This window comes from Colias croceus, chromosome 15, assembly GCF_905220415.1.
Source record: "Colias croceus chromosome 15, ilColCroc2.1".
NCBI lineage: Eukaryota > Metazoa > Arthropoda > Insecta > Lepidoptera > Pieridae > Colias > Colias croceus.
Window position 1 is genome coordinate 4464740 of NC_059551.1, and position 21723 is coordinate 4486462.

Genomic DNA, 21723 nt, shown 5'->3' on the forward strand with positions numbered 1-21723 from the left:
AAGTGGCACTCTGACGTGGAATAATTCTTAAGGACCTAAAAACTATAGAAAAAAATTGGTTGTCTGTAAAGTCGGTTTACTGACGATAGTTGAACGTGACAATGTCTTAATAAAATACTGATGGAGCTTCTTTGTCGCTCGTTCCGCGCTCTCGCTTGCACTTCAAGCCTTACGGAACGCCTCAGAGCGAGGTAACGCCGCAAGAGTCATGTTTTTTCGTGCGTGCAGCCGGCTCTTTCGAATTATAAGACGTTTTTACACACACTTTTTCATGCATTAGATGATAATTAAACGTTATTTTTGCGTTTGAATACATAAAGGATGAACGTGCAGGAATGTGTTTGATGGTAAAGTTATTCATGAGCTAAGTAATAAGTAATTCAAAGCGAATTAAACTTTCTCTTCAGACCCCAATCGTGATTAATGTTATATAGTATACTTTACACGGTATAAGTTTAATCGCATTACTTTATTAATGAATATTATACCTACATTTAAGGCTTTAATGAAGAGGTTTTAATGTCAATACTTATAGTCATTAACATATTATATTTTCTATATTGTATTATTAACTATTAAGCCGCCCACGCACATACCTGAAAAAATAATACCTATAACGTTTATTTTAACGCATTTCCTCTATAAAATGAACGAAGTAAGTACAAATAAGATATTGATTAACCAAACTAATAAATTATTTAACTGCAATTGCATCAAGTGACACAATTATTTAGACCGGCTCACTACTCACGTACCTGCAGCAGGGGCAATATTGGAATTGGACTCTTAATTGGCTTCTTAATAATAATAATTGTGATGTGTATAGGCAAGCAGGGGCAATTTAGAGAACAACTGAAATTGCTCCGACCGCTGACCAACCAAGATTGTACTAACTAATATCGCCCATGCGGCTGGTATGTGAACGAATAATTGAATTAAAATATTTCACCAATTATAAGTAAAAGCTCGCAATTGCAAAATAATATTTTGACATGTAAATCGACATTTTTGAATGCAATCTCATGCATTCAGAATCATGTCACCGGATTCAATGCTGAATTATGTATGATCTCCAATACGATATTCATGTCTGATATGAAATAACGTATCTAGATTGTAAGAAGTAGAATTTTGTAATTTATAATACGTTTTTCCTGTACAGTACATTTTTTGTGTTTATGTAGTTAATTGGCGGATAGTAGTTTGGTTATTACAATATGATGTTAATTAAAATGTTAACCTTTCAGAAATATTAAAATTTCTGTACGAAATAATTGTTGATTACGTTTATACTAAACTAAATTACGGTAATGGGATGTTAGCAACTCGTATAGGAATGTGTGATGAATCATATCAATCATATAATAAACCTGGGATTTTCACTGACAATAACTCTATTATTTTCCCGTAGAACTAACGAACTGAATTTACGGCTAAAACTTAGTATTTTCATGATGTTGAATATAAAAATAAGTTTGTACCTACATACCATCAATCAATCAATATCCAAAAACTTTGGCAAACCACAGCATAAACATAGAGATATTTTTAATGTTACAGATAGTACGGAAATAAAAATATTTTGTTAAGATTTGAAGGTTTATTATAGTAGACATTATGGGTTTAAAATAAACATTTATGATTCATGATTGACCTAAACAGTATTGCTATAAATTAAGCCGGTTTTTATGATGTGCTACATATTTAGGTTTTCTAAAAAATATCGAAACAAGGACCTTGCATAAATTGGTTTATTATAGAAGTTACATGATTACTGAACATAATATGTACTATGCCAACTGATTGACACTGAAATATTTTAGATATAATATATCTACACTTGAATTTCTGTTTGATTAACACAAGTGTTTTGATTATCCAAGATCTTTATGTAACACTTTTAAAATGTGTTAAATTTTGATTCGATAGATAGTTCTCTATGGAAACTACAATTAAAAGCGTGCGTAACTAAAATCTATGTAATAGAAAGATTCAAAAGTTAAATTGAATTATTTATTTGTATTTACATATTTTGTAGGTAACAAGCTGCGTAATCGTATTCAATTAATTAATGACTTAAACATGACGTCATCTAAGCAATTTCAGATTTCTCCCTACATCTTTTTCATAGAAAGTATACAGAATTTGTAAAAGAGTGCTCTTAAATAATCATCAACTACAATTTGGCTGGCGTGTTAAACGTCCGATCCGTCCTATTTGCCCTTACTATTCTAGTACTGTTTCCACTTCTTAATCATTTAATTTTGTTAGATTTTATCTAAATTTAACCCCTTATTGCATGAATTATTAAGGAGATGAAATAAAAATTATTTTTTTGCAAAAAAGTGTTTATTAGACCTTACATTATGAGATCAAATTGAGAAAAAAAATTATTTACTTATATTATAGAAAATATATAACGGCGCCATATATGGACTCGTATGCAGTGTTTGTTGTATTTTTTCTGTCATATATGGCTTCGTATGCAATTAGAAAAAAGTAACTAATTAATAAAATAAAAACATATTCCGGATTAATTTCACACACACGGTTGCTAAGCCCCAAACTAAACTTAAGCTTGTATCCTGAATGCTTAGTCAACTGATATGCTACATATACTTTACATAAATCCTATCCTACTTATATTATAAATTCGAAAGTTTGTGAGGGTGGATGTATGTGTATGTGTTTGTTTGTTACTGTTTCACGCAAATACTACTGAACCGACTTCTATGAAATTTAGCACACATAATATAGAGGGTAACTTGGACTAACACATAGGATAGGTTTTATCCCGAAAATCCCACGGGAACGGGAACTATGCGGGGTTTTCTTTGAAAACGCGGGCGAGGCCGCGGGCGAAATGTTAGTACTTTATATGGATACCTAAATAACACCCAGAATCACAGCCAACTTATACTTCGTGAAATTGCTTAAAACAATTACGTTTGTCATTATAACATAAAAACACGTTATATTTTTCACATAACGTGAAGGAACGAAATTGGAACAATATAGGCATAGCTGACGGGCGTTCTTCTTCCAAATTCGGTAATGACTAATCCCATCAGACCGTACAGAATCAAAGTGAAAATCTAGATGTCCTGCAGGAGTTTTTCGTAGCTTTTTTGCGGTAATTGGCGAGTCAGAAATACTGAGGAGACTCCAGAGATGCCGATGTTTCTAAGTTTTTGAGAGACGACCACGTCTTTTGGTAATAAGAGCTTTCCCTGACTTTCGCATTTGCTCTGAAACGGCTAATTAAAAATCATACAGTGGCATATAGCATGAGTCTGTATTTATTGATGATGATATAATATTTACATGCTTAGCATAGTGAGATAAAAGTGTCTAGGATTGATACTGGAACAATCAGTGAAAGTATCCTTGAATGCTGTGCTTGAATGCATACCCAGCCACATATGACATAATATATTTTGGACGGAATGCATACGAAGCCAAATATGACAGATTTGGAAAAGTACAAAAAAACATGATTAAAGCAAAAAAACAACCTAACCAAATGTTTTACCTTATTTTAGAAAGACTAAAGAATGAAGAAATATTTTTTTTCATGGCTTTACTCACCTTTTTGATATTGAAATCTTAATTTGAAAATCACGGTTTTTTCCGCGCACCCAAACCGTCGCACGCGCTAGACTAAATCTATAATATATCTGATGGATAATATTTACACTGTATAAATTAATTACATTCCAATTCTCGATGAAATACTGTTTAAGATGTAAGGTAGTTTTTTTAGATATTGTTTATAGTTAGCCTATAAAAAATTCATAAACTTCGTCGTCCATATATGGCTCTGTATGCGGTAAGGGGTTAAGGTACGTAAATTTACTACGATCAAAAGATTGTATATAGTCTCCGGTTTAATTTAGGGTTGCTTTTCTTATGTTAATTCAGGATTATTTTAACGCTAAGTCAGTCGAGTTAGTCGAACATTAAAATATTAGTCAAGGTCGGTTCAAAATAATGAATTTCAAAAATAATTAATTCTGTTAAATGTAATTAAAATTCCGTTTTACATACCAAAAGTTATCATACAGTATTTTTTTGTAGGTATTATTTTATTATGTTTGAAATTCAAAACTACTGTAATTGCGAGTAATCATTTACATTTATGTATTCTTTATGTATTGTTCATTTTATGAATATTTGAATAAGACATTGAAACGATCCTCTTTATTTTTTTCTGTTTTTTATTACTACATTTTATTCGTTTGTTACGAGTCATATCCAGAAGTTATATTTTACTATGTAATTGTTTTCTCATAAAGTTAATGTCATGTTCCTTAGATCTTTGTTTGTTTGAACATATTGTTTTCGTAGTTAGATTATCATTGGCCTATCAGAGATTGGAAGGTATTTTCGTTCTTTCTTTCTTGTATTTCTAAAAGTCAGAACAAATATGAATAATGTTTTAGCTCGTCTAATAGATTGATTACCTGTAACAATAACAATTTCGCGAGTGAAACTACTTAAAGATTTTACATTTCCAATAAAAAAAACAAATTACACGCTACATTCGCTTTGTTGTATTCGAAATTTTGTAGTAACTGTGCAAAAAAGATTTTAAAAATAAATTTGATTTACTAGCCACATACTAAGGATCTAGCTTATCTGCTCAACAAAATAAACACTAGACCTTACTGAGAACGTACATCGGTTGGAAAATCGTAGTTAATTTAATTTTCCCATGTTGCAACTGCGACCAATTGGTTGGACAAAATAAATCAAATAAACTAGCTTTACGAAATATAACAACAAAATATTGTGAGGGACTTTTTAGTAGCGGTAAAGTACATGCTCGCTTGCTGCTTGGAAATACATTTTTATATTTTTTTGGTGAAAAATATGTTTTGCAATTGACGGTGTTAAAATTTTTAAGGAAAACACCAAAAAGTGCTAAAAAACTAGAAATATGCTTATAAATATTCAACAAACTTTTATTAATTCAAAAATCTTGATGGCATTGTAGAAACAGGGCTATTAAATATTAAGCTATTATCACTTAACTAACAATGTTTATATCTAAACATTTAGATATTGTTTTATTGATTTAGACAATATTAGCGGGACGTTAAGGGACCTGTGCGCACCCGCACTCGAACCTAACTTCCGAACCGCCATTAAGTTTGAATCGAACTGTACCAACACATAAAAAATTACGTGGCTATATAATTGTTATGTTTACATACAATACATAATCATTACATTTTTTTTATAATTTTCTTCGTTAGTCTTTCTGGATATCTGTGCTAGGATTGCAAATGGATAAAACGAATATAATGAAAACTCACTCCAGAATCGATGTCAAGATTTATGCAGAAAAATCGTTATTAAGTAATCGTTAATCGTTTTTTATAACGAAAACGAGAAAATCTAGTAAAGTACATGATAGCGAATCATCTTCCTTCCTCTATATTTTATTTTATTTTATACGATAATTAAATACTTCGCTCATATGGAAGTAAAACCAGTTGTTTGTTGCACATTTCCTGTCATAAACAAGACGCCCCTAAACAATAAGTTATGTAAAATGTTAGAACATAATTACTCAGGAAATGATGCGGATGTTATGACGCATATAAAATTATAAACATCTAAAATAAACAACATTTCTGATTATCGGATGGGTTGACGCTGGATCGGAATCAAACCCATCAACAAGTTTATCTGTGGAACATCTTGAATATATTTTGGTGTAATTTTTTATAGATTTTTTCTTAAACGATGTCATCGATAAGATCAGCAAATTGACCCAGTGGCCAGTCTATTATATAACATTTATAATATGAATAAAAAGGAGCTGAATTCTAATATAATCGAAATAATAAATTTCATCGCTTCGATATAATGAATGTCATAAAATAATGTGGTTGCATAAAATGTTGAACATTATAATATATTAAAATTTATTTTTAACGCTTCATTAGGAACACTTAACATTCTTTGTATTATTTGAGTTTTCAGTCATTGATACATTTGGCAAGTGCTAAATAAATAACTAAAAGTGGACGAATTAGGACTTGATATTCTATTTTTACTCTATACGAAGCACGTATCAATATTTTCTTATACACTAAAAAGAGATTAAACATGTAACACAAATGTGCTAAAAAGTCGACACATCTACAACAGAGTAAAATTTTAGCTTTACATAATGGAATGGAATAATTTTTTTTACCATCCATCTATAAATAAGTTTTTTTAAGCAAATTGTTAGAGATTTCGTCGCGTGTTCGCAATCGATTCACTATTTTTGAGTTAGTAGGTATATAGATTACACATAATTAATTAATTGATCGCTAAATTTATATGGAATATATTAGAAGAAAATATATAGATAGTAATACTGATATATCTATTAGAGAACGGGTTGTTATTGCGTAGAATAGGGTCTTGCTAACTTTGTTAGTAATTTGCGTATGAATCAATATGCCTATAAAAGCCGCGAAGTAAATTTAAAGGTAATATTTCGATAACTAAACAGATAAACAGCTCTTATTAATATAACACCTTTATACTAATATTCCTTCCAATAGTCAACCACACACCCTTTTAAAATAATAGAATAAAATTCAATTTTCCAAGATCATTGGCTATTTTAAATATTTTATTCATTATTTAGTTTTCAAATGGATAATAATATTTTTTAAAGTAGATCCTAGTGAAACGTTGGATGATGTGTATTTTCTAAATATTTGCTAGGTATAGATAATAAAAAAAATGTAAAATAATTCCTTTTTAGCATTAAATTATTAAAGAGTTTTAATAAATTATATTGATCCAAGTCCGTTCCAAATACTCTATATCTAATTCTATTTTGATAAAATTAAATAGTTATATAATATATAATCCTATAAATAAACTAATATATTATACTTACATTAAAACGGCCATTGACTATTTATTTGTCTCGATATTTTGTATTGATTTATTCTCGAAACATTGAGAGTTGATTAAAATCTATTTTCGGGTTTTCATTTTGTATATATCTAATGTACAAAATTCAATATCGATTACGAGTTGGCGTCCGCTGTACCAATTGAATGAAATTAGATTCATACATAAAAGGACCTTGGGCAAGGACAGAGGCTAACTATTATTATCGCACAAACAAAACATGAAAGAGATCACGCGTACAAAGTTAGTACTCATAACATACCAGTATAAATAAACGTATTTGTCTTCGTTCAGATACGTAACACGCGCTTAATTGCGTCGAGTTTAAAATTGCTCCAATAGATAATTGTAGCCGCTCATTCATGATCTTCAATTAACTATTCTACAATCGAAATCCTAAGGCACAATTAATCAATGACAATTATGTTGTGTCGCGACTTGTCCATTTGCTATTTGCACTAGTACCTAACAGACGATGCTGTGATAATTTATATATACCTATTTGATGTAAGCTCGTGACCCGAGAGATTTTAATTTGAACACTTGGTTCGGTAACTGCGCAATTTATTTAGATCTTGCTTTGATGGATAGATTGCTCCTGGGGGCTTTTATATTGCTTTTACTGCAAATAATAATTATTATTAATTCAATCTATATCTTATAAGTACTATAAAATATACATAAATCATGAATTTACCAGCGCTCGATGTGGCTGTCATTCTGTGAAAGCCTAATATCAAAAATATTATTGTATACAGAAAATAAAACGAAAACAGTCGAGTTTTGCTATAGCATCAACAACTATAAATATTTTGGAAAAGTTAACACACGTGGAATCAACGATGTGTGCGTGAACGTTGAACATTAGTGCCGTGTAAATGTGTGAATCGAAATGTAGTGAGTGTCGCCCTCTGGCGGTTTGGATGGAGACTAGCGCGAGGTAGCGCCCGCATGGGGCAATCGGCGAGCATGTGTCGCCTCCACGGATCATGCCTTCACCACAAGAAAAGTAAGTCCTTATTTTTGAAGTGAAACTTCTGTAGGCGTGTTGAGAGTAAAATTTCAGGGTCGTGTCTTGGCAATACCGTGGACTAAGGCGAAAAATCTTGCCAAAGAAGTTTCACTACTGTCACGTGTGTCAACACACACGCTCTTTTAACTTTATAAGGACTTATTAGTTAAAGGTGTATGTAATGTGTCTGTGTCAAATATATGCAGATAAGGGTGCTTTATAAATTAAGTAGATTTATTTTGAAGTAATTAATGTCTTGTATAATGAACGTCCAGTGGGACCTACAGTAATTTAAATAAATGCAGTTTAAATAAGAAAATATATTTACTCGCAATGTCTTTGTGTAGTTATTGGGAGTGAAATAAATATAAAATAAATTGTAGGTTACGTGCCGCCAATCATCCATTGTGCGTACTGCGTACAAAAAGGGAAATATATTATTAAAATATAAAAGTAGTAACCCATAACTTTGTATATTAGAAAGCCCGTCCATCTGAAGATTAAAGTTTGCAAAATTGATGTTTTGTTGTTCAGAAGCTAACAAAAAATTGCGGTCGAGATTTGTAAGATAGCCTTACACGCGCCGACCTCCCTTTTAAATTTTATTTCTCTTCAGGGATCTGTACCTTAAACATCCCGAAGGTTTTGAAGGAAGGAACTTTCAATCTTACGTGATGTGTAACTTGTTAAACAAAGGAAAACTTTTGTCGTACATTCTGTTACGTGATGTCACGTTTGAGTTAATTTTATTTTGGTGCCAAATTAATTATTAACTTTAGAAATATGTTTAACACGCTTTTATATTAGCTTCACCTGTATGTTCGTTACCTACTCCTTTAGAATCGATTTTGACTTGCTGTAAACGTACAGATTTAATTCAAACTTTGTGTTTCTACAATTACAGTATATATATATATTGATACCACCTGCAGAATTCCATCACCGCACTGCTCGGCACAAACAAAAATATCATCGTCACCATCTCGATGCATGGCGTTCGACAACTGTGCGTTTTGCACGGCATTTCTTGCCAAGAACCACACTCTTGTGGAACAAACTACCACCTTCCGTGTTCCCCAACCAATATGACATGGGAACCTTCAAGAAAAAAGCCTACACCCACCTCAAAAGCCTTCTTCCACCTAAAAACCGGCAATACGTTCCCTAATGTTGTGAACTGTCATGGGCGGCGACCATCACCTACCATCAAGTGGGTCGCCTGCTCCATTGCCGGGGTTGCAATAAAAAAAAAAAAAAAAATATATATTCTTAAGTTCATTATATCTTAACTAACCTACTCTTCGAATAAGTGAAATGCTCTTTTACTCATATTCAAAATGTATGAAGATCTTGATAAACTCTGTACCTATACTTCTAAAGTAGTAAAATTAATTAATTCTCAGTTCTCGCGCCTGCTTGTATAATTTAGTGTAATTAAAACTACTCTGCTGGAATTTGTGTGGACAAAAAGTTGACATTGATTTTGTGCGAGAAAAGTTCTTGTTTAGTTAAAAAAACTTAGCAGGAAAAGAGTAGTTATGATCTGTATTTAAATGTTTAAAAGTTAGCATACAAATCTAAATTTGTCATAGAAAAATAATATATTTTTTAATAATACGTGCATAAATAATTCTTTAAGCAACGATAATTATAAACAAGACACGTTAAAATAAATCCACGTATAACTTCTGATATCTATCATACATTTTACTAAATAATACACTTTCGTAAATGCACTGTTTTCTAAAATTTAAGGCTAAAATTCGACTGTTTTATCTCAATAATAACAAACAAAGCCGGGATTTAAATGAAAAATATTCAAAATATTTCCAACCCGATTGTTTTTGCAGATTGTACGATTGTAAACACATTGTTCAAAAACAAATGTACGTATTTATTTTTATAAAAATGGTTTTCCGTTTGCATTTCAAGTGAAGGCTATCGTAGATTTTAGATTGGAGTAAATTATTCGACTTATAATGCCGTTATAGTAAAATGTATACTAATATTATTTGTCACATACCAACTAAAAACAAAGGTCAATTATTATTAAGGGTAAGCTACGTAGAGCTTTAAAAATATTAAGTTAATTTCGAAATATGTGTAGGTATTACTACTTATTTCTATAAAATAATCTAGCCTAGTCAATATCGTACCGTAACGGTAAATATACGAGTAGGTACCAAATTTCAAGTCATTTAGTCCAATTACATAGTCTTGCATAGGACAGGCGACACAACTGTTCATAGAGAGGGATATTAGGATTTTATGTTTTGATTTGGTTTGACAATTCGGAAACCACCACACATTATATTGATTAAATTGATATGTAGTTTTATAGCATTGAATTATAATTAATTATCCATTAGTTATCATACAAATCGTCATTGTAAAACTGTTTTATGCTATTAAAACTTTCTTTCGTCTGTGGAATAGAAATTTTAAGACCTGATAATTAATTACTCCTATAATGTGTTAAATGGATTCCTTAAGTAGGTATTTACAATGTTATTTAAATTTTTCGAATTAATCCGGCATTTTAGGATGTAAAAGTGTGATTAGAACAAGTTCTGATACAGTTCTTAGTCTAAAGAAATTTAAAAAGATATCTCATTTTGATAAGAGAAACACTAATGTCGTTTGATCCCGTACTTAACATTAATTAACATTAATAAGTATAGTATTCTTAATTGAATAAAATCACCACTTCAACGTAATATTTCACGATTTGCTACAATAAAGCAGCCTAAATTGCTTAATAAATAATTTATAATCTGTAACACTTGAGCGAAAAGAACTCTGATGATGTGTGTGTTCGATGTAATTGAGAAATATGTTTTGTTTTTGCATTACATGCAGCCAAATAAATAATAATTATGAAAAGAAGAATATGGGAAAAGAACTGCGAAATGTAGGTGGGCCGGAGTTAACAAACAAACACTTTTTAATGTATAGGTAATCAAGCATTTACGTAATATCATATATTATGTTTTATAATCTCATTATTTTATTTGCTGTTTATGGTTCTTATCAAAAGAAAACAAATCCTTCCTACAACGTGGGTCGTTCTTGTAATAAAACCGATTATGATAGCGGCAGTCGTAAAACCTGTGAGCCCTAAAATCAGCTCAATGGACAGTTATAACAACTTCCTAGTTTTTCTAATAAATTTATATCAATCGAGTTTGTATAAAATATTTTTTTTAATATAAACAAGTGATAACTGCGTTAAAAACAACCGACTTCAAACTTGCACTTGCAAAATTTACAAATACCTACAGACAAAAATGCTCATAAAATAAAAACTACTGGGCCTATCCGAATAAAATTTTTATGGGACCAATTCGACACCATCCCGCATCGAACAAAAAAAGAATCACGTAAATCGGTTCAGAAACCTCGGAGTAATCGGTGTACATACATAAAAAAAAAAAAAAAAATATACCGGCCGAATTGATAACCTCCTCCTTTTTTTTTGAAGTCGGTTAAAAATAAATAGACTTGCGTTACGCTACGAATTTCAAACAAAAAATATACGACGCATAAAAAAATTACTCGGTAAAGTTTTCGAGTAAAATCCATGCAACATACAAAAAAATCTTTCCTCTTTTATGAAATTAAGTAATTTAAAAGTTTTCAAAATATTCTTATAATTATTAATTACTATCATATTATTGCTATCTTATACTATATTTACACGATAAATAAATACATAAACTCAAACTCAAACATTTATTTATTCAATTAGACTTCTTCGAGAAGCACTTTTGAAACGTCAATACATATTTTTATCATTTACCACCGATTCGGAAAGCAGTATCTATGGAGAAGAATCGGCAAGAAACTCCATAGTTGCTCTTTTAAATCATTTCAGTATTACAATTTAATTTTACAAAATATGTAAGTAACCGTACGTATACATATTATTTGTATATTGTGCTATAGGTAGGTATAATATATTTCAATGACAAATTATTTACTAAAAGTTGGTCCAAGGTACGTTATCAACAGTAGGTATATTGTTAATATATTCACTTGAACAAAAAAGGTCGAAAAAAAGAAAATATGTTTTATTTCTTTCAAACACGTGATTTAAACATGTGTCTAAACAGACCTCACGTATATACATAATTTTAATTGTATTATATTTTAGTCAGTTTAGATCTTTATCATTTGTTTATTACCTACATATAAACGGATATAACCATAATTTATTTTTATAGCGAATAAAATGTATGCTTTTTTATTTACATGTCTAATAAAGTTGCTAGTGTATGCTATATTTTAGGTCGTAGATATTTATTACGACACTAGATGTGCCCCGCAGTTTTACCTGCGTTGCTCCGCTCTTGCTGATCTTAGCGTGATGATATACCCTTCCTCGATAAATACGCTATCTAACACTGAAATAATTCTTCAAATCGGACCAGTAGTTCCTGAGATTAGCGCATTCAAGAAAACAAACAAACAAACTCTTCAGCTTTATACTATTAGAATAGATTTTTGAAACATTTGAATTGAGATAAAGGCGTAACTATTATTGCAAACACAATGTTTTAAAGTATTTAACCGTATATTTAGATGTTATCAAAATACATAACCGGAAATTACAAAAAATCATAGACACACTCACTTTCCTCATAGTTTAAACCATATGTGCAAAAAATGTTGATTACAAAGAACTCATTTACATATTTAACTATACGTACGATCTGTTTGCCGAAAATGTTGCTTATGTATTTAAACTTACTTAATGGATTGAATTTATTTAATATTAAATATATACGATTAAATATTTTATCTGTGTTACAAACGACGACGTTGTGTAATTAATCGAATAGGATTAACGAATCGAGAATAAAATAATAACATAAGAAAACATGTAAGTTATTTAGTTTATTCACACATGAAACGTCCTTGCCCTTAGGGTTCCAAATTAAACTTTTACTGCACGCCCGAGATATCTCAGAAAGTACGTACTCAGAACTAACCCGTATATACGGAGTGCCTAACTGAAACTAACAACTATACAACTCAAATTGGCAATTCGACTCGATTGTTCTACGCTTTATCAAATAGAGCATCTCATTAGACAGGAGTTAATTGTATTAGAAAGGCCACATGAGATAGGGATGGATAAAGGTCGTCGAACCCTAGTCTAAACTTTGCTGATTATTGTGCGCTTTTCCCGAATTCGACGTGTTTTTCGGACGTTCTGAATAATTTATGTTAGGTACACGTTAGTGACATGGCATTTACAGTGTTTTTCTACTAGTCTAGCATATTTTATCTGGTTCTTGTTGAATGAATGATTCTTTTTAACCGACTTCAAAAAAAAGGAGGAGGTTATCAATTCGGCCGGTATATTTTTTTTTTTTTTTATGTATGTACACCGATTACTCCGAGGTTTCTGAACTGATTTACGTGATTCTTTTTTTGTTCGATGCGGGATGGTGTCGAATTGGTCCCATAAAAATTTTATTCGGATAGGCCCAGTAGTTAGTTTTTATTTTATGAGCATTTTTGTCGTAGGTATTTGTAAATTTTGCAAGTGCAAGTTTGAAGTCGGTTGTTTTTAACGCAGTTATCACTTGTCATGACATAGAGCTGATATTTTGATGATGGAATCGGAAGGTGGCCATCGGAACTCAGTAATATACTGACTCAACTTAATCGAGTTTGGGCTCGTTTGATTCGTGTTGAAAAATACACTAAAAAGTATTAAATAAAAATAACTACGTTAAAAACAACCGACTTAAAAAACGGAAAAATAAAATAAAAAAGATTTAATATTATTAATTACTACATATTATTTAGATGTGCTATTTATTAAATATTTATTAATATATTAAAGTCGGTTGTTTTTAACGTAGTTATTTTTTTGTAAACATAATATTTCTTTTAAACTATATCTTAAATTAATTTCACCATAATCATAGTATAAAATATAAATCATCACCAAAGTATAAAAGTGGAAAGGTGGTTGGCGATCAGAAAACTTTATTATCAAAAACTATATTATTTTACTTGTATTAAATGCCTTGCTATAAATTATTACAAATAGTTGAATGCTAACATACGTCGACCCACACTGTAGTATAAAGTTAATTTTCTTTTAAATATTGAACAGGGTTTTATAGCGAATAAAAACAAGAAAAGTTTTATAGGATCGTATATTCGGGTATTGGTTTATCGGGCGATGGTATTTTCGTTACCAATCTGTAAATGTTCACGGTTTACAATGAAATGTGTAACTGAATTATGTTTAGGTAATCATGGCTTAATAATAATTAATTTTGTCAGTTTCATCCTCACACAAAAGTTTCTGTAGTTGACTTGGATATAATAAGAATTTTGCTTATCAATATAATTCATAAACATCGCAGCATTAATACTTCCGCACATTCTTCATATTGCTGACATTAAAATATTCAAAGCGTTTTCCGTGTGAATATTGATTGTTCAAATATAATAAATAGAAATGAAATAATATAATACTATACTATTAGAACTTCAATTTACTATATAAAATAGCATATGATATTTTAAAACTAATAATTACTAACGGCATGTAAGTTATAACATGGATATTATGGAAATACCATGTGCGCGAGATTAAATTTTCCTCGAGGATTCTTTACGAGAGGACTTTGTAAAACGTGATAAGTTGTAACTGCAAACTGTTTAATGAAATTAGTTGCGTAGCCGAAATTTGTTTTGAAAAGTCGCAAATTTACTCTTTTAATACGACAGGATTATGATGGATACAGTTCAATACAGTATTATTAATTTTACCTGAAATTGATTTTCACAAACAGCTTAACGTCAATGAAGCCATAGATCCACTTATAAAGATTAATTCGTTTACCTATACATGAACTAAGAGGCATTATATTATAATAATCGTAATAATACATAATAATTTGAGGTGGCGTATCATTTATGGATATGCTTATAATATCACAGATGACATGTTAAACTGAAATGTATATCTAGATACGTTTTATAGAAATGTAACAATTATAGCTCACGTGGAAGCAAGACATTTAGGGCTGTAATGGATTTAAAACACGATTTATAGCCAAGTTAACTAGGTATAGTGATACATAGCGCGGTGAACAAGAAACATTCGAGAATCCAATTTACTGTGTTCCATTTTGTAAGCAGTAAAATCACAATAAACAGGTAAAAAATTTATATGAAAAAAGATATAACGCTTTGTCTTAATTATGCCTTAAGTGGCTGTGCCTCGCGGTTTTACCTGTATTGCTTTTTTTTTTATTTTTTTTTATCGTTAAACCGTATTGCTCCGCTCCAAATGCTCTTAGCGTGATGACATATATTCCTTTATTCCTAGAACTTTATCCTTCCTCAATAAATGGACTATCTAACTCTGATAGAATTTTTCAAAATTGGACCCGTCGTTCCTGTGAGTAGCGCGTTCAAGCAAGCAAGCAAACTAACTCTCCAGCTTTATAATATTAGTATGGATATCTCCTTTTCACGTAGACAAGATAATTCTATAGCTTATTTACGAGTCAATGTTTCCATAAATGTTTATATACCATAATAAATTGTATACACAAAGCGAAATGGGTACAACATAGCAATTCCCCAATTCCTACTTTCTCGCTAACCTAAATTCAGTAATTGCCGAAAATAGCATGTAATGGGATATATGTTTGAGCTATTTTCCATGGAATTTGATCCGAGTTCCTGATATATAATGGTTTGGAAGTCTACGTTAATGGGTGGGCGAGGGACCAGTCAGAGTTGAAAGTCATAAAACCAATTTAAGTTAAAGAGAAACGGGACTGTTACGGACTTCGTAGAATGCTGCTATGGAATTTTTCACACGGACTATTATGTTCTTGTAGTATTGTTAATTTAATTTGTTTGAATGTAGGGATTCGGGAATTTTATTAGGAGTTCTGTGAGTGTGGCCATTTCATTAGTTTTGGAGAATAGACAGAAATTTGTTAGCAAATATAGTGTATACAATGCGATCTAATAAGCTAAAATATGTCGTTTATAAAAATAAAAGCATGACATGCATCAGACGGAGAACAAAATGATCCTATAAGGGTTCCGTTTTTTTTTCTTTTGAGGTTCGGAACCCTAAAAGGTGCATATTTAAAACAGATTAAGGAAATAAATAAGATTTTAAATAATATTATCGTAAAAATAATTGATGGATGCTCAAGTTAAAATTTTAACTGAAGGTAAACAAACAGTGCATGAAATAAATTTTATACTTTAATGCATTGAAGCCTCCACTGAGAAAAATTTTCTTTAGCAAAGTACCAATTTAGCTCGGTTAAAAATTATTCTGCTGCATTCAATTAAGACATATTTAAAATGTGCATTAAAGCTTTGCTAGTATTATACAAGCAAGTATTGCTAAATATTCTTGGCTATTATTAAAAAAGTACTTATTTATTTCAAAATTACCGACTCGGTCAATATTACCTTTACCGAATTAGGTTCAAAATAGACAAGCTTATGTTATTATTTAATGATAAGCAAGTTATTTAATTTTAGACTTAACCATAGTTGGCTACTATTTACCCAGAGTTCGGTTAAAAATAAACAAGCTTACATAATGATTGAATGACAAGTAAATCATTTAAATTTAGACATAATATTATTTGGCTAAAATTAAATAACTTTCTATGATGCATATAACCGTGTTTCTTACTTAAAAACAAACAAGTAACTTATCTATTGGGAGATAAGCACAGCTCGGCAATTAACAATGGAGCGAATACTATTTTTGACCGAGTAACTTGATAAAAATGAAACAAGGAATTGGCTGCGTAGCCCGCAAAGTCAGCCATTTCTATCAAATCATAGTCGAGTGACAAACGTGTCTGTTGAAGCGCCGCCTCAGCACCTACAAGGCAGATTCAAATTTACATTAAAAACTTTTCATCATCATTTTGAATTTTAATCAAACTAAGTATTATAGAAGAGCAAGATGCAGAAGACAAACTATTAGGGCTCAAAAACAGCCATGGACAGCCGTAGAACTAAAGTGGCAAGACTCTACAGGGACGAAGCTAATTGCTGCAAAATAGTTAACTAAAGCTCCAATACCTCAATACAATGAATATGCGGCTCTTAAAAAACCCAAAGGATATCTTCTGGTGAGTTCAATTTTTTTGAATTTTTTGTCTGCTTTAGTTTAATTACTTTTGTATAATATTTACTTAGGTTTTTTTTATTTTTTACAGCTAGAAAAAGATTGTGAAAACCACAGAACAGTGAAAACCAAAGGACAATACATATATCACTGAAAGCTTCCCCACAATCAAGCCAAAAATATTTGAATTAGTAAGTTACTTCTGATCAAGCAAGATATTGTCATATACTTATTACTTTATTAAATACCTATTACTTTAGTAAATTACATTTGGTAGGATATAGTTCCCATATAATATGTAAAGAGCTTATTGTACTTTAATTTTTTTTTGGTGCAAAAAATGTTTAAGTTTTAGCATTTATGATCATTTTCCCGACGACGAATGTGAGTTATGTTTCAATGAGAATAAATTCAAATGTTTAAAATAACGGTTTTACTTGTTGGGTTGTAATAAAATTATTAGATCAAAAAGATTACTTATTCTCCTAACTTATTCTATAGTTTTTGCCTAAACTTTTGACTTATCAAATACATATAAGTACAATATTTAGATGTAGTAACTTGCTTACATTACCATAATGGTTGTTTGTTTTTATGTAAACAAACCTAAACCACTTTCATTATAGAACAAACTCCAACATCGCGAAATAAAATCAGCTGTTCCGTAGATTTTGGCAGAGTACTTAGATAATTCCACTTTTGTATATGAAACAGCTGATATTTCTTTTACGATGTTGGATTTGGCTTTGGATTAGGTATAGACCTAATTAAAGTTGTTCAGGTTCGTAGTGTGAGTCATTCCTTAAAAGTTTACTCATGATTTATATTTAAGTATTTAACCCTGTTATTGTGAAAATTAAAACACAAAATAGTTATTGTTTCTTGACATTGTGAATTGTGTACTATTTTTAAAAGTAGTAGTATCTAAGTGTAAGTAGTATGTTACTTGAAATGATTGTATCGTGTACTGAATAAAGCTAATTTCACTAATGTGCATAATTTTCTTTCAGTTTCTTATAAGTTTTTGGTGTGTCGGTAAAATGAGTGTTATTTTCCTACATGAACGTTTCATTGGCTTTTTTTCCGACATGCCAAAATTTTGCCCCCTGCACTAATAATGGTACAAATGACAACATATCGAACTAGGTAAATATTTTCAGTATGAGCTGACTTCACATTGCATACAGGGTGTAACAGAAAGGGGTTACACATCTAAGCATGGCGTGATGTACCTACTGATGAAACTGAACAATTTTCCCAAAGAACATAAGGTCAAAAGATGAAAATAATGGAGAGGTTTAATTTTTTTTTCATCTTTCGACCCATTTTCCTTGGGAAACGTTGTTCAGTTTCATCAGTGCATCACGCCCTGTTCGGATGTGTATATCCCCTTTCTGTTACACCTTGTATAGGTTTTACAAACATTCACAGGTCAGCTTATACTGAAAATATATAGCTTAATATGTGTCGTTTGAATTAGTACTTGCAACAAAGTATTTTAGCTATGGTTACCTAATAAACCCGCCTAAGAATACAAAGTAACTTGGCTAAATATACCAATCTTAATTGACTAGAAAGAACAGAGTATATTTAGTTATAGTTAACCAATGAACACGATTGACAGTACCCAGTAACTTGGCTACGTATACAAATTTTCAATTGAGTAGAAGTAACAAAGTAGATTGGCTGTCCCTACCCAATAAATATGATTAACATTATCGTGTTACTTAGCTAGTTTTACGAAACAACTTTGCTAAAAACAACAGAGCACGTTGGGTATTGTTAACAGAGTAACGCGATTCACTATAGTAAGTAGGTAAGTTATATTTACTGAGTGAATAGGTTAAAAGCAACAAACCTTTAATACGTATTTTTTGACCAGCTTACTGGGTTTATATTACCAACATACGTTAACAAAGTTGACTTGTATAATTTTAGCAACAAACTTTGCAGGCTCCCTCCGAAGCAAGTTACTCGGTTGTAAATAGCAGCAACTTGTTTATTTATAGCCGTCACGTTTTTTCAGTGTCAGAATAAAATAGTTAGACCAAAGTTTATCCGCTAGCAAATTCCGTTTTTTCTTTTATTGTGAGTTCTTTTGAGGAAGTTGAACATCTGCAAGGAACGAAAGGCTTTAAAGAAAGTGGAAAATAAATCATAAAATACTTTCTATATAGGCTTCGTAGCAAAAGACGTTCGTCTTTGATCCTATGAAAACACTTTAGGAACCGCTTCGATTTTCTTTATAAATGGGGTGTAAAAGGGCATAACATAGATTTTAGTGGTCGTCTATAATATATTTTATTTCATTTTCGTTTTACCTTTTTGTTTGTTTTTTACCGTGTCTGGTGATTGGTAGCGAAAAAATGGGTATAGGTAAGCTAGTTATCATGATTTTTTTCATTTGAATTTAAAATTGAATAATTAAAAACTACACAACATAACAATATTATCAATAAATAGATACTCTTTAAAAGCTATGTTATGAAAAAGTATCTCTTAATTACTAGTCTACATTTATATCATCCTGATACCGATATCCCTCTGACGTTGAAATATGCATTGTTAACCCTACGCTCATGAAAATTATAAGAGAAAACAAAAGGGTTTTGTTCGAACATTCTTTTATTACCCTCCACGTGTAAACTGAATGAAGGACACCATATTATCTGATAGACAAACATTAAAGTCTGTCTTTAATTCATAAAGTCCTAAATTATTTGTATAAATTTACTAGCGAACCCGGTGAACTCCGTTTCGCCACCTTATGTTTAAATACCAAAGGAAATGTTACATAAGGCGCTGTATGTGAAAAATGATTTTCCCGGTTTTCCGGTTTTTCTTTTGAAATGTTTCCTGAATTTTCTTTGCTACAAACCTCACGGAGCCAGAGACCTTTCCAACGAATGCAAATCCGTGGAAATCGGTTCGTGCGTTCTGGAGTTATAGCGTCAGGAATGAAAACCCGACTTATTTTTATATAGTACTAGCGGTCCGCCCCGGCTTCGCCCGTGGTACATATTTACGTTTTCTCTACATAAAAACCATCCATGTACTTCAAGGAATATAATAAAAAAAGAATTAACGAAATCGGTTAAGCCGTTCTCAAGTTATGCGCTTACCAACACATTTTGGGATTCATTTTTTTATTATAAGATAAGAAGATAAGACAAGATAAGATAACTTGCCAAAATTGTACATCTGTGGTAAGATGTTTGTATTGTATTATTGCAAAATTTAATGTCGTACTTGTCTAGACGAAAGGACTGATATCACTTCGATTCAATATCTTCTCTTATTAGTGAATATTTATCGATGCTATTGTTATTGATCTTGGGCACAAAAACATTAACATAAAATGTTGTCATCACGTTTTGATAAAATTATTATATTGGAGTTATTATTGTAGAAGAACCATATACAATACTTATTTAAATTTTTAATCTTTTTAATATATTCAAAAGCATGTGTTTAGTTTAAATTTCAGTCTACGAAATAAAATTCCTCGGCCGAATATTGGAAACAATAAACATTCGTTTTTACTCTTTTGAAAATCCATGTGATATGTTTAATTAAATGGAATTTAAATTATAGATTATACAGTGATTTGGGGTTATCTATATCTATATGCAATGGAATTTGATTTTGAAAATTTTGTGGTGAAATATTTACAAACTCAAAGCAGAAGAGAAAAGTATATTTTAATTTTCATTGCAAATATAAAAATATAAAGCGTTACAAAAAGCGGACTAAAGTCGTATTTCAAGTGCGATAACTTCATAATTAACAATACCCAAAGAAATGGAAATATCTGATTTTTAAATAAATTAATATTAAAGATAAACAATTTGTAAGCGCGAAATCCATTTCCATAAGCCGGCGCTGTATACACAATGGCTGAATCAATTTATGATCCCGGTTAATCTCCTAACGTATTGTTATAAATATTTCAGAAGAGATTATTATTGTATTAATATTTACTTTACATAATAATTTTAGCCTTTGTCGACGTAAATGCAAATCCCTTTGGAACTAAATTTACGTAATTAACATTTGCTATGAAGTTTATTTTTTAACGACGTAAATAATTATAGGTACCTAGGTTCCAATATACGAAAGTGCAACGCATAATTAATTGCATTATTATTTAAAATTTATATGTTTTCAATAGGGATGCGCCGAATACTGAATACATATTCGGTATTCGGCATATTCGGCATCTTTTTCACTATTCGTATTCGGCCGAATTATTCGGTTTAGGTGCCGAATATATTCGGTACGAGTATTTCTACTTTCTTGGCTATAGAACTAAATAAATGTGGGAATAGGATAAATAATTAAGATTGTATTTCATAACTACTTTTATTTTTAGTCTGTGCTTTTCTATTATTTAATCTGTGGATATGTTATCTGTAGACTGTAAAACGATCTATGTTGTCTATGACTTGACTTTGTGTTTTTTGGTACGATGTAATGGAGGATTGTTAAAATGTATTTTTGATATGTAACCGGTGTCTGGGAAATAAATCGATTGGGCGAATTTGGCTTTTCATTTACACCATCCCCACATAATTTGGGGGCTCGTCCGGGATACGGGATGGTGGAATAAAGAAAAAACAGACGAAGACTATGATGCCGGTGATTT

At 30.9% G+C, this 21723-nt stretch overlaps 1 protein-coding gene and 1 long non-coding RNA gene across 8 annotated transcripts in view; both read left to right on the forward strand.

The window, feature by feature from the left end:
- The window catches only part of LOC123697877 (dual 3',5'-cyclic-AMP and -GMP phosphodiesterase 11), a 194564-nt gene that overhangs the window by 89737 nt on the left and 83104 nt on the right, over positions 1-21723 (forward strand). Inside the window, exon 2 of one of the 7 annotated variants that reach the window (XM_045644439.1) lies at positions 7683-7933. The exons of 5 other annotated variants lie outside the window; for them this stretch is intronic. In XM_045644439.1, the coding sequence (XP_045500395.1) occupies positions 7876-7933 (58 nt within the window). In that variant the 5' untranslated portion in view covers positions 7683-7875. The remainder of the gene's footprint in view (positions 1-7682; positions 7934-21723) is intronic. One more of the 7 variants, XM_045644440.1, reaches the window with a different exon arrangement.
- LOC123697883 lies at positions 16512-18064 on the forward strand. The gene is made up of 2 exons (XR_006752301.1): positions 16512-17082; positions 17170-18064. It is a non-coding gene; the product is annotated as an uncharacterized LOC123697883 (long non-coding RNA).